The sequence below is a fragment of the Hemitrygon akajei genome, chromosome 17 (assembly GCF_048418815.1).
Source record: "Hemitrygon akajei chromosome 17, sHemAka1.3, whole genome shotgun sequence".
Taxonomy (NCBI): Eukaryota; Metazoa; Chordata; class Chondrichthyes; order Myliobatiformes; family Dasyatidae; genus Hemitrygon; species Hemitrygon akajei.
Genome location: NC_133140.1, coordinates 73,585,465 through 73,608,999, shown reverse-complemented (window position 1 = coordinate 73,608,999; position 23,535 = coordinate 73,585,465). Strand labels below are relative to the sequence as shown.

The window sequence follows — 23,535 nt, the reverse complement described above, 5'->3', positions numbered from 1 at the left end:
GGATCAGATAACCTTTTATTTTAACACCAATACATCACCTGAAGTGTCACCCCAGATTGTCTGGGATGCCATGAAAGCATATCTGAGGGGTCAAATAATCTCCTATACAGCAAATCTTAATAGAAAGTCCTGTGCAGATCGATTAGACCTCATTAATCAGATTAAAGAATTGGATCAACTGTATGCTCAAACTAAGAATCTTGAACTATACAAGAAACGTGTAGAACTTCAAACTAAATTTAATCTTCTGTCCACTCAACCTGTCGAATGCCAACTTCTTGAAAGTAAGAGTCGTTTTTATATTCATGGTGACCAATCTGGTAAATTTCTAGCCAATCAGCTGAGGCGTTCCAAAGCCAAACAACATATTACAAAGATCCGGAAGGAGAATGGAGACCTTACATTGGATCACTTAGAAATCAATGACGCATTTAAAAATTTCTATTCTCGACTTTATTCCTCTGAATCTTTGAATGACAATATCTCTATCGATCATTTTTTAAATAATCTGAATATTCCTTCGCTTTCATCTGATTTTAAAGCCGAACTTAATGCGCCTATATCATCAGAAGAAATATCTTCTGCAATTTCTGCATTGTCCTCAGGGAAATCTCCTGGACCTGATGGGTTCCCCGTAGAATTTTATAAATCATTCTCTTCACTTCTCTCCCCTCAGTTACTTTCAGTATTATCTGACTCGTTTAACTACGGCAAATTGCCACCCTCTTTCAATGAGGCTTCTATTATTCTTTTATTAAAAAAGGGTAAAGACCCAACAGAGTGTTCCTCGTATAGGCTGATTTCATTGCTTAATGTTGATGTTAAAATCTTGGCCAAAGTTTTGGCTCATAGATTAGAAACTGTTATCCCCTCTGTTATTTCTGATGATCAAACTGGTTTTATTAAAAACCGTCTTCCTTTTTTTAACATTCGGCGTTTATTTAACATTTTATATTCACCTCCAGCTGGGATTCCTGAATGTGTTATTTCTCTTGATGCGGAGAAAGCATTTGATCGTATAGAGTGGAACTACCTTTTTGCAGTTTTAGAAAAATTTGACTTCGGTCAAAGTTTTATCTCTTGGATCAAATTGCTGTATTTGTGTCCTACTGCCTCTGTTTTAACTAATTCTCAGAAATCCCAGTTATTTAACCTCAAACGTGGCACCCGTCAGGGATGCCCTTTAAGTCCCTTTCTCTTTGATTTGGCTATAGAACCTTTGGCGATAGCTTTTCGAAATTGTCCTGAACTGACCGGGATTTGGAGAGGGGGTGTTGAGCATAAAGTTTCTCTTTATGCTGATGACTTATTACTTTTTCTTTCAAATCCGTCTACATCCTTACCTCCAATGTTTTCACTTCTTGACCAGTTTAGCCAGTTCTCTGGATATAAACTTAATTTACATAAGAGCGAACTTTTCCCAATTAATAAAGAAGCACAAGAATTAACATTTCGTGATCTCCCTTTTAAAGTAGTCCACAATCAATTTACTTATCTTGGGATTATAGTCACAAGGAAGTTTAAAGATCTCTTTCGTGAAAATTTTGCCAATCTTTCATATACTATTAAACAGAGTCTGTTACAATGGTCACCTCTATCTATGTCTTTGGTAGGTCGTATTAATGTTGTTAAAATGTATGTTCTCCCTAAACTTTTATATTTATTTCAATCAATCCCAATTTTTATTCCTAAATCTTTTTTTGATTCCTTAGACTATTATTTTGTCATATCTGTGGAAGAATAAGCGCTCTAGAATTAACAAAGTTTATCTCCAAAAATCTAAAAAAGAGGGTGGCATGGCTTTACCTAACTTTCGTTTATATTATTGGGCAGCCAATATACGTTGTGCTACCTTTTGGTCTTTTTTCCATGGCCAACCCGAGTGCCCTAACTGGGTGGCAATGGATTTGAGCTCCACTAAAGAACTATCTATCTCTGCACTTCTCAGCTCTGTACTCCCTAGTAGTTTGTCCAGATTAATAGTTAATCCTCTTGACAGACACACTTTGCGTATATGGGCTCAGTTTAGGAAATTTTATGGGTTCCATGGTTTTTCCTTTTCTAGCCCTATTTTACATAATCACCTTTTTTTACCTACTACGTATGACTCAGCCTTCCATGATTGGTATAGGAAGGGCATTAGACATTTTGAAGATCTTTTTATTGATAATCGCTTCGCCTCTTTTCAACAGCTCTCTACTAAGTTCAATCTGCCTAATGCTAATTTTTTTTAGATATCTCCAAATTAGACACTTTATTACTCCTTTAATCCCTAACTTCCCTGAAATGCATGAGGAAAATGTTATGGACTTATTTCTTTCTATTAATCCACTAGGTAAAGGTTTAATATCATTAATTCGTGATAAATTAGCAGCCCTACGACGTGCCCCTGTGGATAAAATTAAAATGGCATGGGAGCATGATTTAAATACCTCCTTATCCGATGAGACTTGGGACTCGATTCTCAAATCGGTTAACTCAACCTCTCTTTGTGCTCGCCATTGCTTTTTACAGTTTAAGATTGGTCATAGAGCCCATATGTCTAAATCCAAATTATCTCGGTTTTACCCTAACATCAGTCCGCTTTGTGATAAATGCAAAAGGGGCGAGGCCTCTCTCATTCATATGTACTGGCTTTGTCCTAGCTTGGAGAAATTTTGGAAAGATGTCTTCATAATGTTATCGTATATTCTGAATCACCACCTAGAACCTAACCCTTTAATTGCTTTGTTTGGTTTCTGGGGTGAGACAGATTTACGTCTGAGTTCGACTAAGTGTCGAATATTATCTTTTGCCTCTCTCCTGGCTAGACGTTTAATCCTCCTTAAATGGAGAGATGTTGCCCCGCCCACACATGCTCAATGGCTTAACGATATTATGGCCTGCTTAGACCTTGAAAAAATTCATTATTCAGTCCTTAATTCGGATTTAAAGTTCCATAAGGTCTGGGGACTTTTATTGAGTACTTTCATAACCTTCCTCTTAACTAAGGTTTTTTTTCGGTCCCTTGCTTTCAGCTCCTTTTTTTTTGTAGTAGGCATTAATATCTTCTGTTGCTAAGTGTATTTACAGTTTTGGGGGTTTGATTGTCCTGATTTATATTCTCTATGTTGTGTTGTGGTTGGTCTGGAGTTTTTTTTTGTTGCGGGGCTTGAGGAGGATACTAATTTTACATGTCTTCAATTTGGGTGCTTTCTCAATTATCTTTCTTTGTATCATATTATTATTGAATGTCTATTTTTGCAATGTATCAATGTTCTTCATTTTGATCCAGGTTTTTTTAAATCTGTAGCTATGTAGAAAATGTATTAAAAAACTAATAAAAAAAAATAAACCATATGCAGGCAGAAGGAATTAGCCTAATTTTATATCATGTTCAGCACAGACATAATGGGCCAAAGGACCTGTTACTATCCTATCCTTTACTATGTCCTATAGAATAAAACCTAGATACTTATCCCAACAGAGATTCAGATAAGTGAAGGGATGAGACATATATATATTAAAAAGCTGAATAGTTCTTTGTATCTTCGTAGGGAATTAGTTGTGTTTCAGGAGTAATCTGTTAAAGGCCTTGCTATCCTTCCTTTGTGATGAGAGAGTCATGTAAAATTAGCAAGTCAAGTAAAGAAGTTACAATACCAGTTTTAAACTTGCTGACAATTTTCAAAATATTACTACTTTATAAATGATTTTTGGAGAACAAAATGACTTGAAAGAGAATTGTGCAGTTTCTCTTGCAAATTCCTAAGTGTTAATAAACTCTTTGTGCTGGTAACAGAAAAGTGGAAAAATATGCTGAAAACTGAGTAAGTTTGAAGGTTCAACAATTTGAATGGGAGCTTTGATTTATTTACACTGTTATCATCTGCTTTCAAGATTGTGGTCATTCCAGTCTCTGTTATAAATGGTTTCTTGTTGGCTAGAAATTTCCAGTGAAGAGATTATTTTTTTTAAAAAAAGCTCTTGTATCAACTCAGGATAATTTTATTCAGGATTATTTTTAGTTATAATTTATTGGTGGCAGGTTTTGCCATCAAGTAAAAGCTAGTCTGACATCTCAGACACACTTCAGGATAAATAGTCTTTCTGATCCTGCAGCTCAGTCTTAATTAAAATTGGTTTGTTATTATTATTACTATTATTATAACTCAGAATTAGTCAGGTTTCTTAGTACATTGTTGCATATATATCCAGCAAGCAATCCCACTGGAATTAAGCTAGTATGCAGGGCAAATAAGAAATTGTTCAATTTGTCGTTGCCTCCAACAACCAATGTCACCCAACTTTACTAAAGAAGCTCCAATACGTAGATCAAGCATGACCAGTGCCTATAAAAAGTATTCACTCCCTTGGAAGTTTTCATGTTTTATTGTTTTACAACATTGAATCTCAGTGGATTTAATTTGGCTTTTTTGACACTGATCAACAGAAAAAGACTGTTTTGTGTCAAATTGAAATAGATCTCTGCAAAGTGATCTAAGTTAATTAGAAATATAAAACACAAAATAATTGATTGCATAAATATTCGCTCCCTTTAATATGTCACACCAAATCATCACTGGTGCAGCCAATTGGTTTTAGACGTCACATAATTAGTCAAATTGAGATCACCTATGTACAGTCAGTGTTTCAATTGATTGTAGTAAAAATACACCTGTATCTGGAAAGTCCAACTGTTGGTGAGAGAGTATCCTGGCAAAAACAACACCATAAAGACAAAAGAATACAAAAGGCATCTCCACAAAAAGGTTATTGAAAAGCACAAGTCAGGAGATGGATACAAGAATATTTCCAAGTTACTGAATATCCCTTGGAGCACAGTTAAATCAATCATTAGATAATATAGCACAGCTGTATATCTGCCGAGAGCAGGCCGTTCTCAAAACTAAGTGACTGTGCAAGAAGGGAACGAGTGAGAGAAGCCACAAGAGACCTATGACAACTCTGGAGAAGTTACAAGCTTCAGTGGTTGAGATGGGAGAGGCTGCACATACAACAACTGTTGCCCAGGTAATTCATCAGTCACAGCTTTATGGGAGAGTGGCAAAGGAAAAGCCACTATTGGGGGGGAGAAATCTCATGGAATCTCGGCTAGTGTTTGTGGGAGACTCTGAAGTCAGCTGGAAGAAGGTTCTATGGTCTGATTAAACCAAAATTAATTTTTTTGGCCATCAGACTAAACGCTTTGTTTGGCTTAAGCCAAGCATTGCATATCATCAAAAACACACCATCCCTAATGTGAAGCATAGTGGTGGCTACATTTTGCTGTGGGGATGCTTCTTCTTAGCAGCCCTGGAAAGGTTGTGAAGGTAGAGGGTAAAATGAATGCAGCAACATGCAGGGAAATCCTGGAGGAAAACCTGATGCAGTCTGCAAGAGAACTGCAACTTGGGCGAAGATTTGTTTTCCAGCAAGACAGTAGCCCCAAGGCTACACAGAAGTTGCTTAAAAACAACAAAGTTATGTCCTGGAGTGACCAAGTCAGTGACCTAACCTCAATCCAACTGAGAATTTGTGGCTGGATGTGAAAAGAGTCATGCTCTCATAATCCCCATGCAATCTGACAGAGCTTGAGCAGTTTTGTAAAGAAGAATAAGAAAAAATTGCTGGTCTAGATGCTCAAAGCTGATAGAGACCTATCTACACACTCAAGTCACTCAAGTAATTGCTGCCAAAGGTGCATCTACTAAATACTGGGTTGAAGGGGGTGAATACTTATGCAAACGATTATTTGGTGTTTTATATTTGTAATTAATTCAGATTACTTTGTAGAGATCTGTTTTCACTTTGACACGAAAGAGCCTTTTCTGTTGATCAGTTTTTTAAAAAACAAATTATATCCACTGTGATTCAATGTTGTAAAACAATAAAACATGAAAACTTCTGGGAGGATTGAATACTTTTTATAGGCACTGCATACATACACTTTTGACGTGCTATCTATCAATAAGAGTTGGGTAGTGGGTTCAATAACTTCTAAATTGTCATCTTGAGATAATGAGCCTTTGCTAGCTTGCTGCCCTTGCATTACACCACTGTCTGTGAATAAAAGTCAAGAATGAGACCCTGGAAAATGTGGGCCACTTGCCATACTCTGGAACTGATTCTCAACAAAGGCAGACATTGATGAAATTCACCATTCCGTCATATGTCAGCACAGTATTTGGCCATCTGAGGGAAAAGTGTTAGAAGATCAGATTTCAAATCTGTCTAATCTTTATTGCTCTGGATCATGGACTGATTACGACAGACAACTCGCAGCATTGTAGAGGCAATTTTGCAAAACTCCAAATTCACTGGTGAGATAAGTGAGACAATGTCAGTATCTGCTGGCCCATTGCCATGTCACACCTTGCTATTATTGGGTGCAGGTAAGTGTGTTGGAAATCTTGAGCAACACACAAAATGCTGGAGGAACTCAGCTGGTCAGGCAACACCTAAGGAGGGAAATAAACTCGATGTTTTGAGTTGCAACCTTTCATCAGAACTGCAGTGATGGCTGACTGATGGGTTGACCTCATTTTGAGCCCAACATCACTGTGGTTAATTTATGAACAATCATGGCAAACTATCAGCAGGTAGGAAAAAAACAATTCAAGTACCCTGGATATGCTCAAAGCTGTCTTGGAAAAAGTAACATTTCCACTGATTTGTGTTCATCCCTGTCCTCTGACCATTCAAAATGGAAAAGGAACCTTAAGGATCATATTAAGAATCATGACCCATTCAGCAGGAGAAAATGGTAACCGAGCATAAATGATAGAGGAAGTATGTACTCTCTGATCAAGATCCATCTCCTTCCCCAATTATGATAGTCTGTGAATTCCACATTGATTTCATCAGCCAGCTTAGAATGAATAAAACTCAACTAGAAGTGAGTTGCCTTCATCTACAAGGAGTTATCTAACAAGGGAAGATGGGCAATGAGTTCCATAATTTAGATACCAGAGTCTCACAAATAATATATGATATATCAGTACTACTTAAGCTGGTTTCTTTTTTCTGTCATCCATTGTGGAAGCATACAGTAATACATAATGTCACTCACATAGATTCAGAGGATAAAGAAAAATAATCACCAAATGGTTGAGGTTATAATCTGTTTTTGATTCTTGATTAATTTTAAATGTCTGCCTGATGTAATTTGTCATAAATATCCAGTATATTTTTGCAAATAAAAGGGTTTTCAAACACCATGTACAAATTCAAAGAAAAATTATAATTTGTCTTATGTAATCTGTTGCAATGGAGTTTTGGTTTTTTTGAGTTCAATGTTTTAAAATAAAGAAAATATTGCAGTAAGTTGAATAGCTGAATAAACAAAAGATCTTATTTTTCTAATCCCTTAAAGTTTGAATTTTCTGTTTCCATTGCAGATAAGGAATACCTTCTAATCGTCATCCAGAATCCAAGTGAATAAATTCAGAATGGATATCTAAAAGACATCAAGGATAGCATTCAGCTGTTAGACTAACACTTTAATAATTTAATAGTGAAAAGTGAATTTGTAAACAGAGGTTATGAACCAGAAGTTTGAATTAATGATTTTTTGTTTTAAAATAACTTAAAACAATAAACAGTAATGCCATGTAGCCTGTCCTCACTTTTGTCTTTTTCATTATTTGCACTATAGGTTTAACACAGAAGCAAACCATTCAGTCTAATCAGAATATTGTTATGCTCCATCTGCAGCCTCCCCATCTTTCCTCATTAATGAGTTTTCTCAATCCTTTGGCATGGATTAGATGGGCTGAAGGTCTGGTTTCTGTGCTGTAGTGTTCTATGATCCTAACTCTATTTAAATCTACCTGCATAACCCTCTAACTTTTAACTTCATTATGCTTGTTCAACCAAAACTCCATCAGGTCTTTATTAGATCATCTACCTACCTTCTTGGGAAGGAAAATGTTGCAAATGGTTGATTTCCCCCCCCCCCCCCCCCACCCCGATATGTACATGGTTGCATTTTTAGTATAATTCCTGTAAATCTTTTCTGCACTGCTTCTATTTCCTTTTCATTAGTGACAACACAGCACCCAATCATTCCTAACCACAATTGAAGAAAGGTCTAGTGTAAGTTCCCTATTTTAAAATCCTGCTCTTCCAGAAATAAATCCTTATGCTTGCTTTACTCTCATCATTCCCTGTAAATTACCAGTAATTTAGCTTTGAGTGAATGGTCTTTCTGTATAGCATGATGCCCTTATTCTTCTATCCCTTCTAGGCTTGTAATTTGCAAGTAATCAACAAGGTCCCGAACTCTTCCTAGGTCGTGACTACCCTGTATTCATCCTCACTTGCATGTTAAGTTTATTAATGCGCTCTTGTAATCTGTTGCATTTTTCCTGTGTTGACTAATTTCTGCAATTTTGTATCCTCTGCAAATATAATATTTGCTCATATTTTCAAAGTCTAAATTATCATTGTGAATTGCAAACATTGTGAAACTTTGTGCACCTTGTTCCACTGTAGTAGCTACACTGGCTGTCTGTATTAAAGTCAGATAGTAATTCATCCTATTACTTCTACCCTGTCTCTGCATTCTCTGAACTGGGTCATTAGGTTTCTTATAGAGTTATAAAGCACAGATATAGGCCACTTAGCCCAACTTCTTCAGCCCAATCAAGATACCAAACTAATCTCATCCCATTTGACTGCATTTGGTCCTTCTTTTGCTAAACCTTTCCTATCCATATACCTGTCCAAAATGTTTCAAACATTCCAATTGCACATGCCTCTACCACTTCCACTGGCAGCTCCTTCTATGCATCCACAAGCCTCTATATGAAAATAATTGCTCCTCAGGTCCACTTTAAATCTTTGTAGTCTCATCTTAATCCCATGCCCTTTAGCTTTAGACTCTCCTACCCCTCTGCCTTCTTTGCTCCAAGGAAAATAATCCTAGCCTAGTTAATCGCCTTATAAATCAAACCCGCCAGTACAGGGCACCTCCTGCTGCATCTTTTCTGCACCCACGTCGTTGGATCACATTTTCCTATAGCATAGCAATCAAAGCTGTACAAAATATTCCAAGAGTGGTCTAATCAACAAATTGTACAACTGCAACATGCCACTCCATCAATGCTGGAGTTGGTGAAGGTAAATATGTAATCACCACCTTCTCTACTGCATTGCTACTTTTATTCTCCATTGGACAACAGTCCCCAAAAACCTTGTCATTCACTATGTACGTTCTGGCCTGGACTAATTTCCCAAAATGTATTACTGTACTTGGTTCCTACCAGAGTTAATTCCATGTCCTCACTTTCAAACGAACATTTCCTTTTGAAATCCATGCTGAGAATTGATTATCATGTTACTTCTGTCCAAATTTTCTATTCTTTAGTCGGGTTTCCAATATCTTCCTCCCACCCATATTAAGCTGATGAATCTGTGATTTCCAGGGCATGGTTCTACCTCTCATATAGTTATGCGGGATAGGAGTTGGTATATTATTGGGATATGTACTGAGGTACAGTGAAAAGCTTGTCTTGAATACTATTTTTACAGATTTACACAGAGGTCAAGAGTCCATCTCATCATAATTAAGGAACCATTTAATGTCTTATAACAGCAGAGTAAAAGCTGTCTGTGAGCCTGGTAGAATGTGTGTTCAAGTTTTTTTTATCTGCTACAAAAGGAGGAGAGAAGATGAATTTCCAGGGGGTGTAGAATTTTGATTATGCTGGCTGCTTTACTGAGGCAGCGAGAAGCATAGACAGGCGCTATGGAGAGGAACCTGGTTTCTGTGATGTACTGTGTTAGAGAGACAACTCTCAAGTTTCTTCTTGTCAGGTGCAGAGCAGTTGCCATACCAAGATGCTAGGTACCCAGACAGTATGGTTTTTGTGGTGGTTCAATAAAAATTGGTAAGGATTAATGGGCCCATTCCAAGATTCTTTAACCTTCTGAGGAAGAAAAGGAGTTGGTGAGCTTTCCTGGCCATGACATCTACGTGGTTGGACTAGGGCAGGCTATTGGTGATGTGCACTCCTTGGAACCTGAAGCTCTCAACCATCTTAACCTCAGCATCATTGGTATAGACAGGAGCAAGTGCGCTGAAGTCAATTAAAGTTCTTTTGCTGACATTTAGGGAAAGTTTGTTGTCATGACACCGTTACTAATCTCACAATCTCCTTCCTGTTCTTCTTCCTATATGTTACTAACCTTTGGATAATTATAAAATATGTGTAGTCATTTTCTATTTCCTTAAATTCTTTTAAGGATTTTTTTTTATGATTACTTCACAAAACCATCTATCTGCAAAGGTTTTATCCTCTGCGTATATGATTGGTTTATTTAATGGAATCCCCTTTTGTATTTTAAATCCATTTATTCTCATCATCAAATGCCATGTCCACCTTCTCCATCTCCCTGGTGAACACTAATGTAAAATAATGACTTAGTATTTCTGCATCTCCCTGTTGCAACCAATTTGTCCCTACTTTATTATTTATGTATTTGTGAAATATTTTGCTAATTTAACATTCCTTGATGTTTTCAGGATCTTTTTGTCTTTATTTAATTTTTGACTGGTATTCTATCTATGGGCTGTTCTGCAGTCTACAATAATAAGTACTTTATTGATCCGGAGTGGGAAATTCTTTCATCACAGCAGCAACATTTAAAAGCACACTTAGCAGTGTCCAGACTTAACTAATAATAAAGTACAGAATAATAACATACACAATAATAATTTACCAATGTGCAATAATTTGCAATAAAAATGTACGAAATAATAAAACAGACAATTGTACTATAATGTGTTCTCCTGTTGCATATCTTTATTGCACTTAGTAGGAAAGATTCGCTGTCACAATCCCCGTGACAGCGGAGCTGATTGAGTCTGTTCGAAAGGGTGCTCCACTGCATATTCAGTAGGTCATGGAGAGGATGTGCCAGATTATCCATAATGGATGACAGTTTGTTTAGTGACTTCCTCTCCACCACTAAATCAATAGAGTCCAGGTTGTAGCCAAGGATGGATCCATCCCTTTTGAAAGAAGACGGCACTCGCTACAACAGACTGGTAAAACATCTCCAACACCCTGCTGTACACATTGGAGGACTTAAGCTTCCTTAAAAAATAGAGTCTGCTCATCCCCTTCTTGTAACCAGCCTTGGTGCTGGTTTTCCAGTCAAGTCTGTTGTGGAGGTGAACACCTTTTTTCTTTGTCCCCAGTTGTTCCCTTATCATTATTCATCTTGTATTTAGTTTGTCATTTTAGACATTCCAATTCTATCCCATTTATGTTATTCCACATACTCAACCGTATTCCACCTCCTGGACTTTTTCCTACCTTTTCTAACTGGTATACTGCATTATACCAAATAAAAATCAAGAGTAACCTTACTTTAATAAAGTAATCTTTGGTTATTAATGTATGTTTGTAGTTATGATTCAACAATTAAACTATAAATAGTTTTTACAGTTTTGCAGTTCTAGATTAAACCAGAGATCTCCTAGAGTCACACAGTGTAAAAAAAAAGGTGGTAGTTCAGCCCAATTCATCCATGCAGACTGCAAGATAGTCTCATTTTGTATGCATTTAGCCCATAGCCATCTAAACCTTTCTTATCCATGTACTTACCTAGATGGATTTTAAATGTTGCTAATGTGCCTGTCTTAACTATCTCATTCCAATACACACCCACCTTTGTATGAAGAAGCTGCTGCTGATGTCCCTTTTAAGCCACTGGGCTCTGATCTTAAATATATACCCATTTTGTTTTTTGTTTGTTTTTAGTATTGCCTTCCTGCGAAAAAAAAAAGGTGCTTTCACCCTTTCTATGCCGTTCATGATTTCATATACTTTTATCATCGCCCCTTAATCTTCTACATTCCAGGGAATAAAGTCCGAATCTATGCACCCTTTCCTTCTAACTAACTACTCTAGAATGAAACAGGGTAGAGAAAAAGCAGCTTCCATAATCCCAGTTTCAAAGGTTAAAATAAATTTATATCAAAGTACATACTGTATCTGTCACCTTACACTGCCATGAGATTCATTTTCTCACAGTTTAACAAAATTACAGTAGAATCAGTGAAAAATTACACAAACAGCTCCCAGCCCTTCAAAATTTGAGGAAACAAAGATCTGGCACTTAGCAGTGGTTTGAGGTAGTGCAGTGGTTCCCATCCTGTGGTCTACTGGGGTCCATGGCATAATTAAGGTTGGAAACCCCTGAGATAGTGGATTAGCAGCTTTGTTTAGTCACTCTCTTATGGACTTAAAACAGCACCCCTTCACCCCTCTATTTCTCCATATTGCCCACTCAAGTTTTTTTTGCTAGGTAGACAATAGACTCCATGCTGTTTATATCACATGTAAGCAAAGACGTGCTTATACAAGCACATGATCTTAAATGCATTCTTTGCATCTGTATTTACTTGGGAGAGAGACAAAGACTCTATAGAAGTGAAGCAAAGTGCCATTGACTTCATAGACTCTGTTATACAGAGTGCAGAAGAGGAGGTGTTTGTTGTTCTGAAGCAAATCAGAGTGGAATAATCCCCAGGGCCTGACAAGGTGTTCCTTCAGATCCTACAAGTGCAAGTGCAGAAATTGCTGGGGCCTTAGCAGAGATACTTAAAACATCCTTAGCAACAGGAGAGGTACTGAAGGATTGGAGGAAAGCCAATGTTCTCTCACAGTTTAAAAAAGATGCTCTAAACAGAAACTAGAAAATTATAGGCCAGTGAGTCTGATGTCATTTGCGGGAAAGTAATTGAGGTATCCTAAGGGACCAGATATATAAGAATTTGGATAGACATGGACTGATTAAGGATAGTCAGCATAGCTTCATGCGTGATAGATTGTTTTCTACGTGGACTAAGGCAGCTGACAAGGTCCTGCATGGGAGACTGTTCGAGAAGGGTCAGTGGCTCCGCATTCAGGATGAGATAGTAAATTGGATTAGACATTGGCTTTGTGGGAGAAGCCAGAGAGTGGTAGTAGAGGGCTGCCTCTCTGACTTGAGGTGTGCCACAGGGATTGGTGCTGGGTCCTTTGTTGTTTATCATCTATATCAATGACCTGGATGATTATGTGGTTAACCGGATCAGCAAATTTGTGGATGATACCAAGACTGGGGGTGTAGTGAACAGTGAGGAGGGCTATCATGGCTTGCAGAGGGATCTGCATCAATTGGAAAAACAGGCTGCAAAAGAGCAGATGGAATTTAATGCAGACAAGTGTGAGGTTTTGCTCTTCAGTATGACCAACCATGGTAGGTCTTACACAGTGAATGGAAGGGCACTGAGGAGTGTAGTAGAACAGAGAGATCTGGGAATACAGGTACATAATTCTTTGAAATTGGCATCACAATTAGATAGGGTCAGAAAGAAAGCTTTTGGCACATTGGATTTCATAAGTAACTGTATTGAGTCCAGAAGATGAAATGTTTTGGTGAAGTTTTATAAGACATTGGTGAGGCCTAATTAGGAGTATTGTGTGCAGTTTTGGTCACCTACTTGCAGGAAAAATGTAAATAAGATTGAAAGAGTACAGAGAAAATTTACAAGGATATTGTGGGTCTGGAGAACCTGAGTTACAGGGAAAAATTGAATTGGTTAGGACTATATTCTTTAGAACACAGAAGATTGAGAGGAGATTTGATAGAGGTATACAAAATTATGGAAGGTATAGATAGGGTAAATGCAAGCAGGTTTTTTTCCACTGAGGTTGGGTGAGACTGGAACTAGAGGTGATGGGTTAAGGGTGAAATGTGAAAATGAGGGGAAATTTCTTCACTCAGAGGGTTGTGTGAGTGTTGAATGAACTGTCAGCACAAGTGGTCCATGCAAGCTCCATTTCAATGTTTAACAGCACCTTGGATAGGTACGTGGATGGAAGGGATATGGAGGGCTATGGTGGCAGTGCAGGTCATTGGGAATAGGCATCTTAAATGGTTTTTGGCATGGACTAGATGGGCCAAAGGGCCTGTTTCTATGACTAAGCTAAAATTCTAAATTTATTCTTAACTGGATTGTCTGATAGGAATTTTTGCTGATGTTCTGGTTTTGTCTGCAAGGTAAATTTTGTGCCAAAATATGTGCAAATTTCAATAAGAGAATTTACAATCTTGAGATGTTTCTTGGCAAATATGAAAATCTTCACCATTGAGGAGGAGGGTATTCAGGTTTGCTGAGGAGTGGAACAACAAACGTCATTTTGTTAAGTGGCAGGTAACTTAACAACATTTGTTTTTTATCTCAGTAAAGGAATGGCTGTTGAGTACAAATTATTGAAGTTTCACGCTGGGCAGTTACGTACATTAATGTTTCTTGGTTCTAGTCTTTCCCTTCTCAATTGGAAAAAAATTAAACAAGATAATTTATATGGGAAATAGTGTTATCTATGTTAGTCCTAGTGAGTAAAAAAAAAGTAAAAATTAATTTCTATATTTGGGTTCTCCAAAAGATAAATGTAGTTTTAAATAATTTACACTTCATGACTTTATCTTTGTTTTCTCAGGGGAGAAAATACTCGAATCATAAAATAAAAGAGAATTGTACTACTACTTTTTATAATTGACCAGCCGTTTAGCATACTTGGCTCCATTCGCTTTGGACTTATGACTGTGTAGCTAAGTACAGCTCCAATGCCATATTTAAGCTTGCTGATGGCACCATTGACATGAGCTGATTCAAAGGTGATGATCAATCAGCTTATAGGAGGGAGACTGAAAATCTGGCTGAGTGATGCTACAACAACAACTTCTTACTCAATGTCAGCAAGACCAGGACTTTTGCATTTGCAGCTTGTTGTCTTTTGCACACTGGTTGTCCACCTTGTTGGTGCAGTCTTTCATTGATTCTATTATGGTTATTGGACTTATTGAGTATCCCTACAAGAACATTAATCTTAGGGTTGAATATGGTGACACATATGTACTTTGATAATAAACTTACTTTGAACTCTGAGCTTTGAATTCCTGTACAGGCAGTCAATGTTAAATGGACAATCTCTGACTGATTGGTTGATTTCCTCGCATTTATACGTCCTTGCCCCTAGGAAACCTCCAGCAGAGCAAACACGAAACTTAAACAGAAACTGGCACCGACCTGACCAGATGAAGGGCGGCGTCTGCTCAAAGTGTCGACATTTTATTCCCCTCCAGAGATGCTGCCTGACCTGCTGAGTTCCTCCAGAATTTTGTGTTTGTTGCTCGAGATGTTAGTTCACCAACTCTGTCTACCATCAAAGTGGTTTTGACCCACAACAACATTATATCTGACATCCATTGAATTATCTCCCTGGTTCCTGTTTAAAGTCAGGACAGGTATCTGCTAATCTTCTTATATTCTTATATAATACTGTACAAAAGCTTTAGGTTTGTATATGTGTGCATGTGTGTATATATAGCTAGGGAGCCTAAGACTTTTGCACAGCACCATGGTATTGTACTGTACCATAAAAAATTGACATATGCAAATGAGATGAATATGGTAGTGCTGCACAAAGGGAGTTTAAACTAGAGTTGCAGGAGGATGGGAACCAGAATGACAGAACAGATAGTGGAGGCAGATGCTGTTAAGGCCTCAGATGAAGTCAGGAATCAAAAGGTTGAACATGGTGTGACTAATGTCCTGAGCTGTGAATATTTCAAAGCAAGAAGTATCATAGGAAGGGCAGATGAGCTCAGAAGGTGTATCAACAGCTGGAATTATGATATTGGAGCTATTAGTGAGAAGGGCAGGACGTGCAACTCAGTATTCCCGGGTTCTGTTGTTTAGACGTAACAAAGCGGAAGGGATTAAAGGAGGAGGGATGGTGATACTAGTCAAGGAAAATATCAAGGCAGTGCTCAGTCAGGACAGACTGAAGAACTTGTCTAGAGAGGGATCATGGGAGGAACTGAGGAATAAGCAAAGTATGACCACATTAGTGAGAGCTATATTATAGACTACCCAACAGTCTGAGTGATTTAGAGGGGCATATTTGTGGCAAGATCGCAGACTGTTGCAAGAAACATAAGGTGTAATATTAGGTGATTTTAACTCTCCATGTATTGACTGGAACTACCATATTATAAAAGGACTAGATGGGATAGAGTTTGGCAAATGTATTCAGGAAAGTTTCCTTAATCAGTACATAGAAATCCCAATGAGAGAGTGTGCGATACTTGATCTGCTATTAGGGTACGAAACAGGGCAGGGGTGACAGGAATTCACATAGGAGAACACTTTGCACCTTGCAATCACAATGCCATTAGTTTCAAAGTAAATATGGCAAAGGATAGGTCTGGTCCAGAGGTTGAGGTTCTAAATTTGAGAAAGGCCAATTTTAATGGTCTGAGAAAGGATCTGGCAAGTGTGGATTGGGATGGCTGTTTTCTGGCAGTGTACTTGGAAAGAGGGAGGTCTTCAGAAGTGAAATTTTCAGGGTACAAAGCTTGTTTGTGCCTGTTGGAATCAAAGATAAAGATTATAGGCATAGGGAATGTTAGTTTTTAAGAGATATTGAGGCCCTGCTTAAGAAAAAAATGGAGGTGCCTAGCAAGTATATGCAGGTAGAAACAAATGAGGTGCTTATGGAGTATAAGTAATGCAAGAGAACACTTAATTAAGCAATCAGGAGGGCTAGAATGCATGAGATTGCCCTAGCAGAGAAGGTGAAGGAGAACCCCAAGGGATTTGACAGATATATTAAGAGCAAAAGGATTGCAAGGGACAAAATTAGTCTTCTGGAAGATCAGAATGTTAATCAATGCGTGGAGCTGAAAGAGATGGGAGAGATCTTAAATGAATTTTTTGCATCTGTATTTTCTCAGGGGATGGACAAAGAGTCTATAGAAGAGAGGCAAAGTGGCACCAACTTCATGGACCCTGCACAGATTACAGAGGAGGAGGTGTTTGCTGTCTTGAGGCAAATTAGGTTGGATAAATTCCCAGGGTCTGAACAGATTGAATAGGATGGGACTTCATTGCTTGGAACTTAGAAGATTGAGAGGAGATTTGATAGAGGCATACAAAATTATGAGGGGTATAGAAAAAACAGGCTTTTTCCACTGAGTTTGGATGAGACTACAACTAGAGTCATGGGTTAAGGGTGAAAGGTGAACAGTCTGAGGGAAACATGAGGAGAAATGTCTTCACTCAGAGGGTCGTGAGAGTGTGGAACAAGCTGCCAGAGCAAATGGTGCATGTGACCTCGATTTCAAAGCTTAAGAGAAGTTTGGGTAGGTACATGGATGGTAGGAGAATGGAGAGCTATGGTCTGGGTGCAGGTCGATGGGAGTAGGCAATTTAAATAGTTCAGCACAGGTAAGATGGGATGAAGGGCCTATTTCTGTGCAGTACTTTTCTCTGACTCAATGACTCTATATGTGAGTGATCATAAACTTGATTCTGATATGGGTCTCTATTGTGGACTGAGAGTGAGAAGGGAGCAGGGAGAGGGGAATCATGGTTTGGAAAAGGAGAAGGGAGAGAGGAGGGAGTGCAAAACACCAGAGAGACATTCTGTAATGATAAACAGACCAATTGTTTGGTATCAAATGACCTTGTCTGATGTTTCTAGGCTGAGTGTGTCTGCACCCACACCACCCCTGCACCTGGCTGTCCTCTCTGCTACCTGTCCCACATGCTTCTGCAGTGCTACACCCTCACCATTATCAACATCCTTTGCTCCTGCAGATTTACAAACTCATTGTCTGCTTCACATTGACAAATATAGGACTGCGCAAGATTCTTAGGCACCCTAGAAATGCAGTATATATGTGCCTAAGACTTTTGCACAGTACTGTACTGCAACAACAACAAGGGTTCATTCCGAAGTCTTAAGAGACTACAGATGCTGGGATCTGGAGCAAAGACAAACTACTGGAGGATCTCAGCAGATGAAGCTGTATCTGTGGGGTAGAAGGAATTGTCAACATTTAGGGTCAAAACTCTGCATCGTATCTGAGAGTGGAGAGGGAAAATAGCCAGTAAGAGGAGGAAAGAAGTGGTGAGACAGGAGCCTCAGGTGATTGGTAGATTGAGGAGGGATGAAGGATGATGGGCAGGTCGAGCTAAGGAAGAGAGGGGAGGTGTGTAGTTGGGAGACAAAGGCAAGTGGATAGAGGCGGGGAGAAGAAAATGATAAAGCCCGACTGAGAGAGGAAGGAAAGGGGAGGTGTTGGTGGAGACAGCTACTGGTTCACCAACTCCCTCCGCTCAGCAATCTCCTTGAGCTCTTGTCTCACCACTTCCCTTCTCCTTAACTGTCACAATCCAAGTTCCCGGGCAGTCGAAGGTGCCTGCAGCTCCGTATCCAGCAAGTCCGTACTGCCGGTTTCCCAAACACTCGTTTGTATAAACAGCCTGTACTTAAGTCAGGCCTTTGTAAGCCGAAGAGGACTTGTGCTCTGTCCTATAAAAGAAAATCTGAAAAACAGTTGGTGTGTTGATGAGTGAAATTTGCAGCCTGATTTCAAGCATCCCTCCACATCATCTGCATTATATGACTAGTAGACACTGACATGCACCCAGTGGCCACTTTGTTAGCTACACCCGTACACCTGCTCATTAAAGCTAGCAGGAAAGCAGCAGTAATTCAAATAACCACGCGTTACAACAGTGGCATGCAGATGAGCATCTCAGAAGGCACGGCACATCAAACCTTGAAGTGGATGGGCTACAGCAGCAGAAGACCATGCAGATACACTCACTGGCCACTTTATTTGGTACAAGGGGTACCAAATAAAGTAGCCACTGATGGTAGGTGTTTATTTATGGAAGCTTTTCTATTTTTATCACCACATCCTCTTTTTATGGTGTATCAAATTAAAATAAAACCGTTTTCAACAACCACCTTGAACTATAATGTTGAAATCCACTTAACTTTAACAACTGCTGTCCATAATAGTAAGTAGTTCTATTTAAAGTCCGAATCAAATGCAACTGATGAGTGTTAATCACAGTTCAAAAGTTCAAAGTAAATTTATTATCAAATTGCATAAACATTACCATATACAACCCTTGCGGGCATACACAGTATAGAAACATAGAAAACCTACAGCACAATACAGGCCCTTCGGCCCACAAGGTTGTGCCGAACATGTCCCTACCTTAGAAATTACTAGGCTTACCTATAGCCCTCTATTTTTCCAAGCTCCATGTACCTATCCCAAAGTCTCTTAAAAGACCCTATTGTATCCGCCTCCACCACCTTTGCCAGCAGCCCACTCCACGCACTCAGCACTCTCTGAGTAAAAAACTTACCCCTGACATCTCCTCTGTACCTACTCCCCAGCACCTTAAACCTGTGTCCTCTTGTGGCAACCATTTCAACCCTGGGAAAAAGCCTCTGACTATCCACATGATCAACACCTCTCATCATCTTATACACCTCTATCATGTCACCCCTCATCCTCCATCGCTCCAAGGAGAAAAGGCCGAGTTCACTCAACCTATCCTCATAAGACATGCTCCCCAATCCAGGCAACATCCTTGTAAATCTCCTTTGAACCCTTTCTATGGCTTCCACATCTTTCCTGTAGTGAGGCGACCAAAATTGACCACAGTACACTCAGTGGTGTCTGACCAGGGTCCTATATAGCTGCAACATTACCTCTCGGCTCCTAAATTCAATTCCACAATTGATGAAGCCTTCTTAACCACTGAGTCAGCCTGCGCAGCTGCTTTGAGTGTCTTATGGACTCGAACCCCAAGATCCCTCTGATCCTCCACACTGCCAAGAGTCTTACCATTAATACTATATTCTGCCATCATATTTGACCTACCAAAATGAACCACTTCACACTTATCTGGGTTGAGCTCCATCTACCACTAATCAGCCCAATTTTGCATTCTATCAATGTCCCGCAGTAACCTCTGACATCCCTCTACACTATCCACAACACCTCCAACCTTAGTGTCTTCAGCAAACTTACTAACCCATCCCTCCACTTCCTCATCCAGGTCATTTATAAAAATCACGAAGAGTAAGGGTCCCAGAACAGATCTCTGAGGCACTCCACTGGTGACCAACCTCCATGCAGAATATGACCCGTCTACAACCACTCTTTGCCTTCTGTGGGCAAGCCAGTTCTGGATCCACAAAGCAATGTCCCCTTGGATCCCATGCCTCCTTATTTTCTCAATAAGCCCTCATGGAGTACCTTATCAAATGCCTTGCTGAAATCCATATACACTACATCTACTGCTTTTCCTTCATCAATACGTTTAGCCACATCCTCAAAAAATTCAATCAGGCTCGTAAGACACGACCTGCCCTTGACAAAGCCGTGTTGACTATTCCTAATTGGATTATACCTCTCCAAATGTTCATAAATCCTGCCTCTCAGGATCTCCTTTTATCAATTTATCAACCACTGAGGTAAGACTCACTGGTCTATAATTTCCTGGTCTATCTCTACTCCCTTTCTTGAATAAAGGAACAACATTCGCAACTCTCCAATCCTCTGGAACCTCTCTCGTCCCTATTGATGATGCAAAAATCATCACCAGAGGCTCAGCGTTCTCCTCCCTCGCCTCCCACAGTAGCCTGGGGTACATCTCATCTGGGCCCGGCAACTTATCCAACTTGATGCTTTCCAAAAGCTCCAACACATCCTCTTGCTTCACCTGGCACGTTCCACCCTCCCCCCACCTTCTTTATAGGGCCCCTGCCCCCTCCTTCTTCAGTCCTGATGAAGGATCTTGGCCCGAAACATTGACTGCTCATTTCAACAGATGCTGCCCGACCTGCTGAGTTCATCCAGCTTGTTTGTACGTTTTGATTTGACCACATGCTTAATATCTACATGCTCAAGCTTTTCAATCTGCTGCAAGTCGTCACTATTATCACCAAGATCCTTTTCCATAGTGAATACTGAAGTAAAGTATTCATTAGGTATCTCTCCTATTTCCTCCGGTTCCAGACACACTTTCCCACTGTCACATTTGATAGGTCCTATTCTTTCACGTCTTATCCTCCTGCTCTTCACATACTTGTAGAATGCCTTGGGGTTTCCCTTAATCCTGCCCGCCAAGGTTTCTCATTGCCCCTTCTGGCTCTCCTAGTTTCCTTCTTAAGCTTTTCTTTTCTTCTTGACCAGATTTATTACAGCCTTTATACATCACGGTTCCTGCACCCTACGATAACATCCCTGTCTCATTGGAATGTACCTATGCAGAACTTCACACAAATATTCCCTGAACATTTGCCACATTTCTTCCATACTTTTCCTTGAGAACATCTGTTTCCAATTTAAGCTTTCCAATTTCCTGCCTGATAGCCTCATAATTCCCCTTACTCCAATTAAACGCTTTTCTAACTTGTCTGTTCCTATCTCTCTCCAATGCTATGGTAAAGGAGATAGAAATATGATCACTATCTCCAAAATATATATCCAAAAAACACAATGGAATCAATGAAAGACTGCGCCCAGCAGGATGAACAAACAACCAATGTACAAAAGACAACAAACTGTGAACGCAAAATAATCATAATAAATAAGTATTGAGTACATGAGATTTTTAGTTGATAAACTTTCCCATATGTTCTTTACAGAACTATTGCCGAGGAACTGTTGACCTCAAAAACACTTAAGGATATGAAGTTAAACCATTGGTGAATTAATCAGTACTGTAGGATTGAAAAGTAGAATTTAAAAGAGAAAATAATTAACGTTTTCTCGTCACATTTAATAATAGAGTGCCTCTCTTGAACTGAGTCATTTTCTCGAAGTTTCCTGGTATTTGCATTCTCAATGGGCGGGCTCTTTACTGGGAATGCACAGTTGGAAAATTTTACCATGCCATGTATTCCTTGGCAGCCCGTTAAGAGTCGATTCAAAGAACTGAAAGTTAAAGAAAACAGTCATTTGCCTGAGCAAAATGATACTTCAATAAAACTATTTTTAAGTTGCTTTCCCAATGGCACAGAAAGTAAACAGTGTTCCTCTGGTATCGTAAAAAACTGTGAAGATTAACGTATTCCAAATCCCTGTTCCTAGCTGAGGTAGAAAAACTCGCATGGATCGGAAGCAGAGTGCAAGCACCAAGCTCCAATGCACTTGGGCAGAGGAAGACGAAAGCAAGTTGCTAGAGAGCATGCACTGTGGAGTTTTTGGAGGGGGCTGGGTAGATTTCTCTATGAACAGAGAATAATATAGCTTGGAACCCTTTTAGCACATCGTTTTTATATCAAAATGTCAACCAAATGAGACCCACATCTGGCTGTTTGCCCATATCTCTGCAGCTTTTCTTCTTTTAAGTATTTATCCAATTTCATTTGAAGCTCCCATTGAACCTGTTTCCATTATTCACCACCTTGTCCATTCTAAATCCAATGCATTCACTGTATGAAAATGTTCTTCCTTGTACTGCCTCATCATAAGTTCATTTGATATGGTTATCAGCACATCAGCCTCTGGAGGTTCCTTCAGTTTGTTATAGCCAGGGGTGGTAGTAGGGATAAGCTTCCACTATCTACTACATACTCCCAGTGACATGCGCCTCAAATAGCCTCTGACAACCAAGACGAGCTCCTGGCTTTCATGTGTTGCTTAGCTACTAAGCCTGGTGGAACCATTTCTGTTGACAGGAGAAGGGGCAAAGGTAGATTACTGGCTCCTTAAAACCAGTTGCTTCAGGTAGATTGGGCTTGTCAGCTATGGTTGGCAGCTCATTTAGGAGAAGGAAAATGCTGATCTCAAACCTGTGCTTACTTGCAGCTATACCCACTCATGGGGATTAAACCCTGAGGGGAAATCCGGAGCCAGAGCCCATAAGGCAGTCCTATTTTGAGGTCAATGCTGACTGGCAACTCCTGCAAATCCAAACTGGTGCCAAACTGTATCGATCTTTGCCATTGTTTTGGATTCATCAGCTGTGTGGAGAGGGGGAGCCTGCTGCATGGGCAACATCTTGCTTCCCATATCATACTGCCCAGGCAGCATACTAATTTGTGTATCACAAAGACAACTGGGACACAGTGGTCAACCCCAACCAATGGAGGGCCAAGCCACTGTGAGTTGTTTATCTTTTTTTCCAAAATTTGTTGTGATTACACAGACATCTGAACTCCGTTTTCAATCACCTCTGCTCTAAATAGAAAAAAACATGACTATAATCCCTCATTATTGGAACTTTCCCGGTAAATGAAAGATTGTAAGATACTGGAAACCTGAAATAAAAACATAAAATGATGGACATACACACCAGGGCAAATGGCATGTGAAGAGGAACAGAGGCCGTCTTTGAGGTTAGTGACAACCATCACTGACATTCTAGTGAATACCTTTTGCAAAATCTTTAAAATTTTCATTTAGCCATAAAAAGTAGTGCCTTGAATTGGAACAACTCAATAGATTGTACCTTGGTGTCCTAATTAGGTTGAACATTACTTACTGGCCACCAAGATGACTACAAACTTGTTGTGGTTGAAGGAGTGTGTGCCTCAATGGGCCGGAGAGCTATGTTGGCTGTCTCTTGGTAGGGTCACCCATGCCAAACAAGTGAAAGGCCAGACTAAGAGTGGTCTGCCAGTCCTTCAGGTTCAGAAGTTCAGCTCAAGGCTAACAACCCTGACTGGTAAA

At 39.4% G+C, this 23,535-nt stretch overlaps 1 protein-coding gene across 1 annotated transcript in view; it reads left to right on the top strand.

Annotated features, from left to right (window-relative positions):
- Positions 1-7,595, top strand: part of LOC140740840 (dynein light chain roadblock-type 2) — a 51,044-nt gene extending 43,449 nt beyond the window's left edge. The window contains exon 4 of the mRNA XM_073070391.1: positions 7,380-7,595. Within this exon, the coding sequence (XP_072926492.1) occupies positions 7,380-7,423 (44 nt within the window). The 3' untranslated portion in view covers positions 7,424-7,595. The remainder of the gene's footprint in view (positions 1-7,379) is intronic.
- The last annotated feature ends 15,940 nt before the right edge of the window (positions 7,596-23,535 follow it).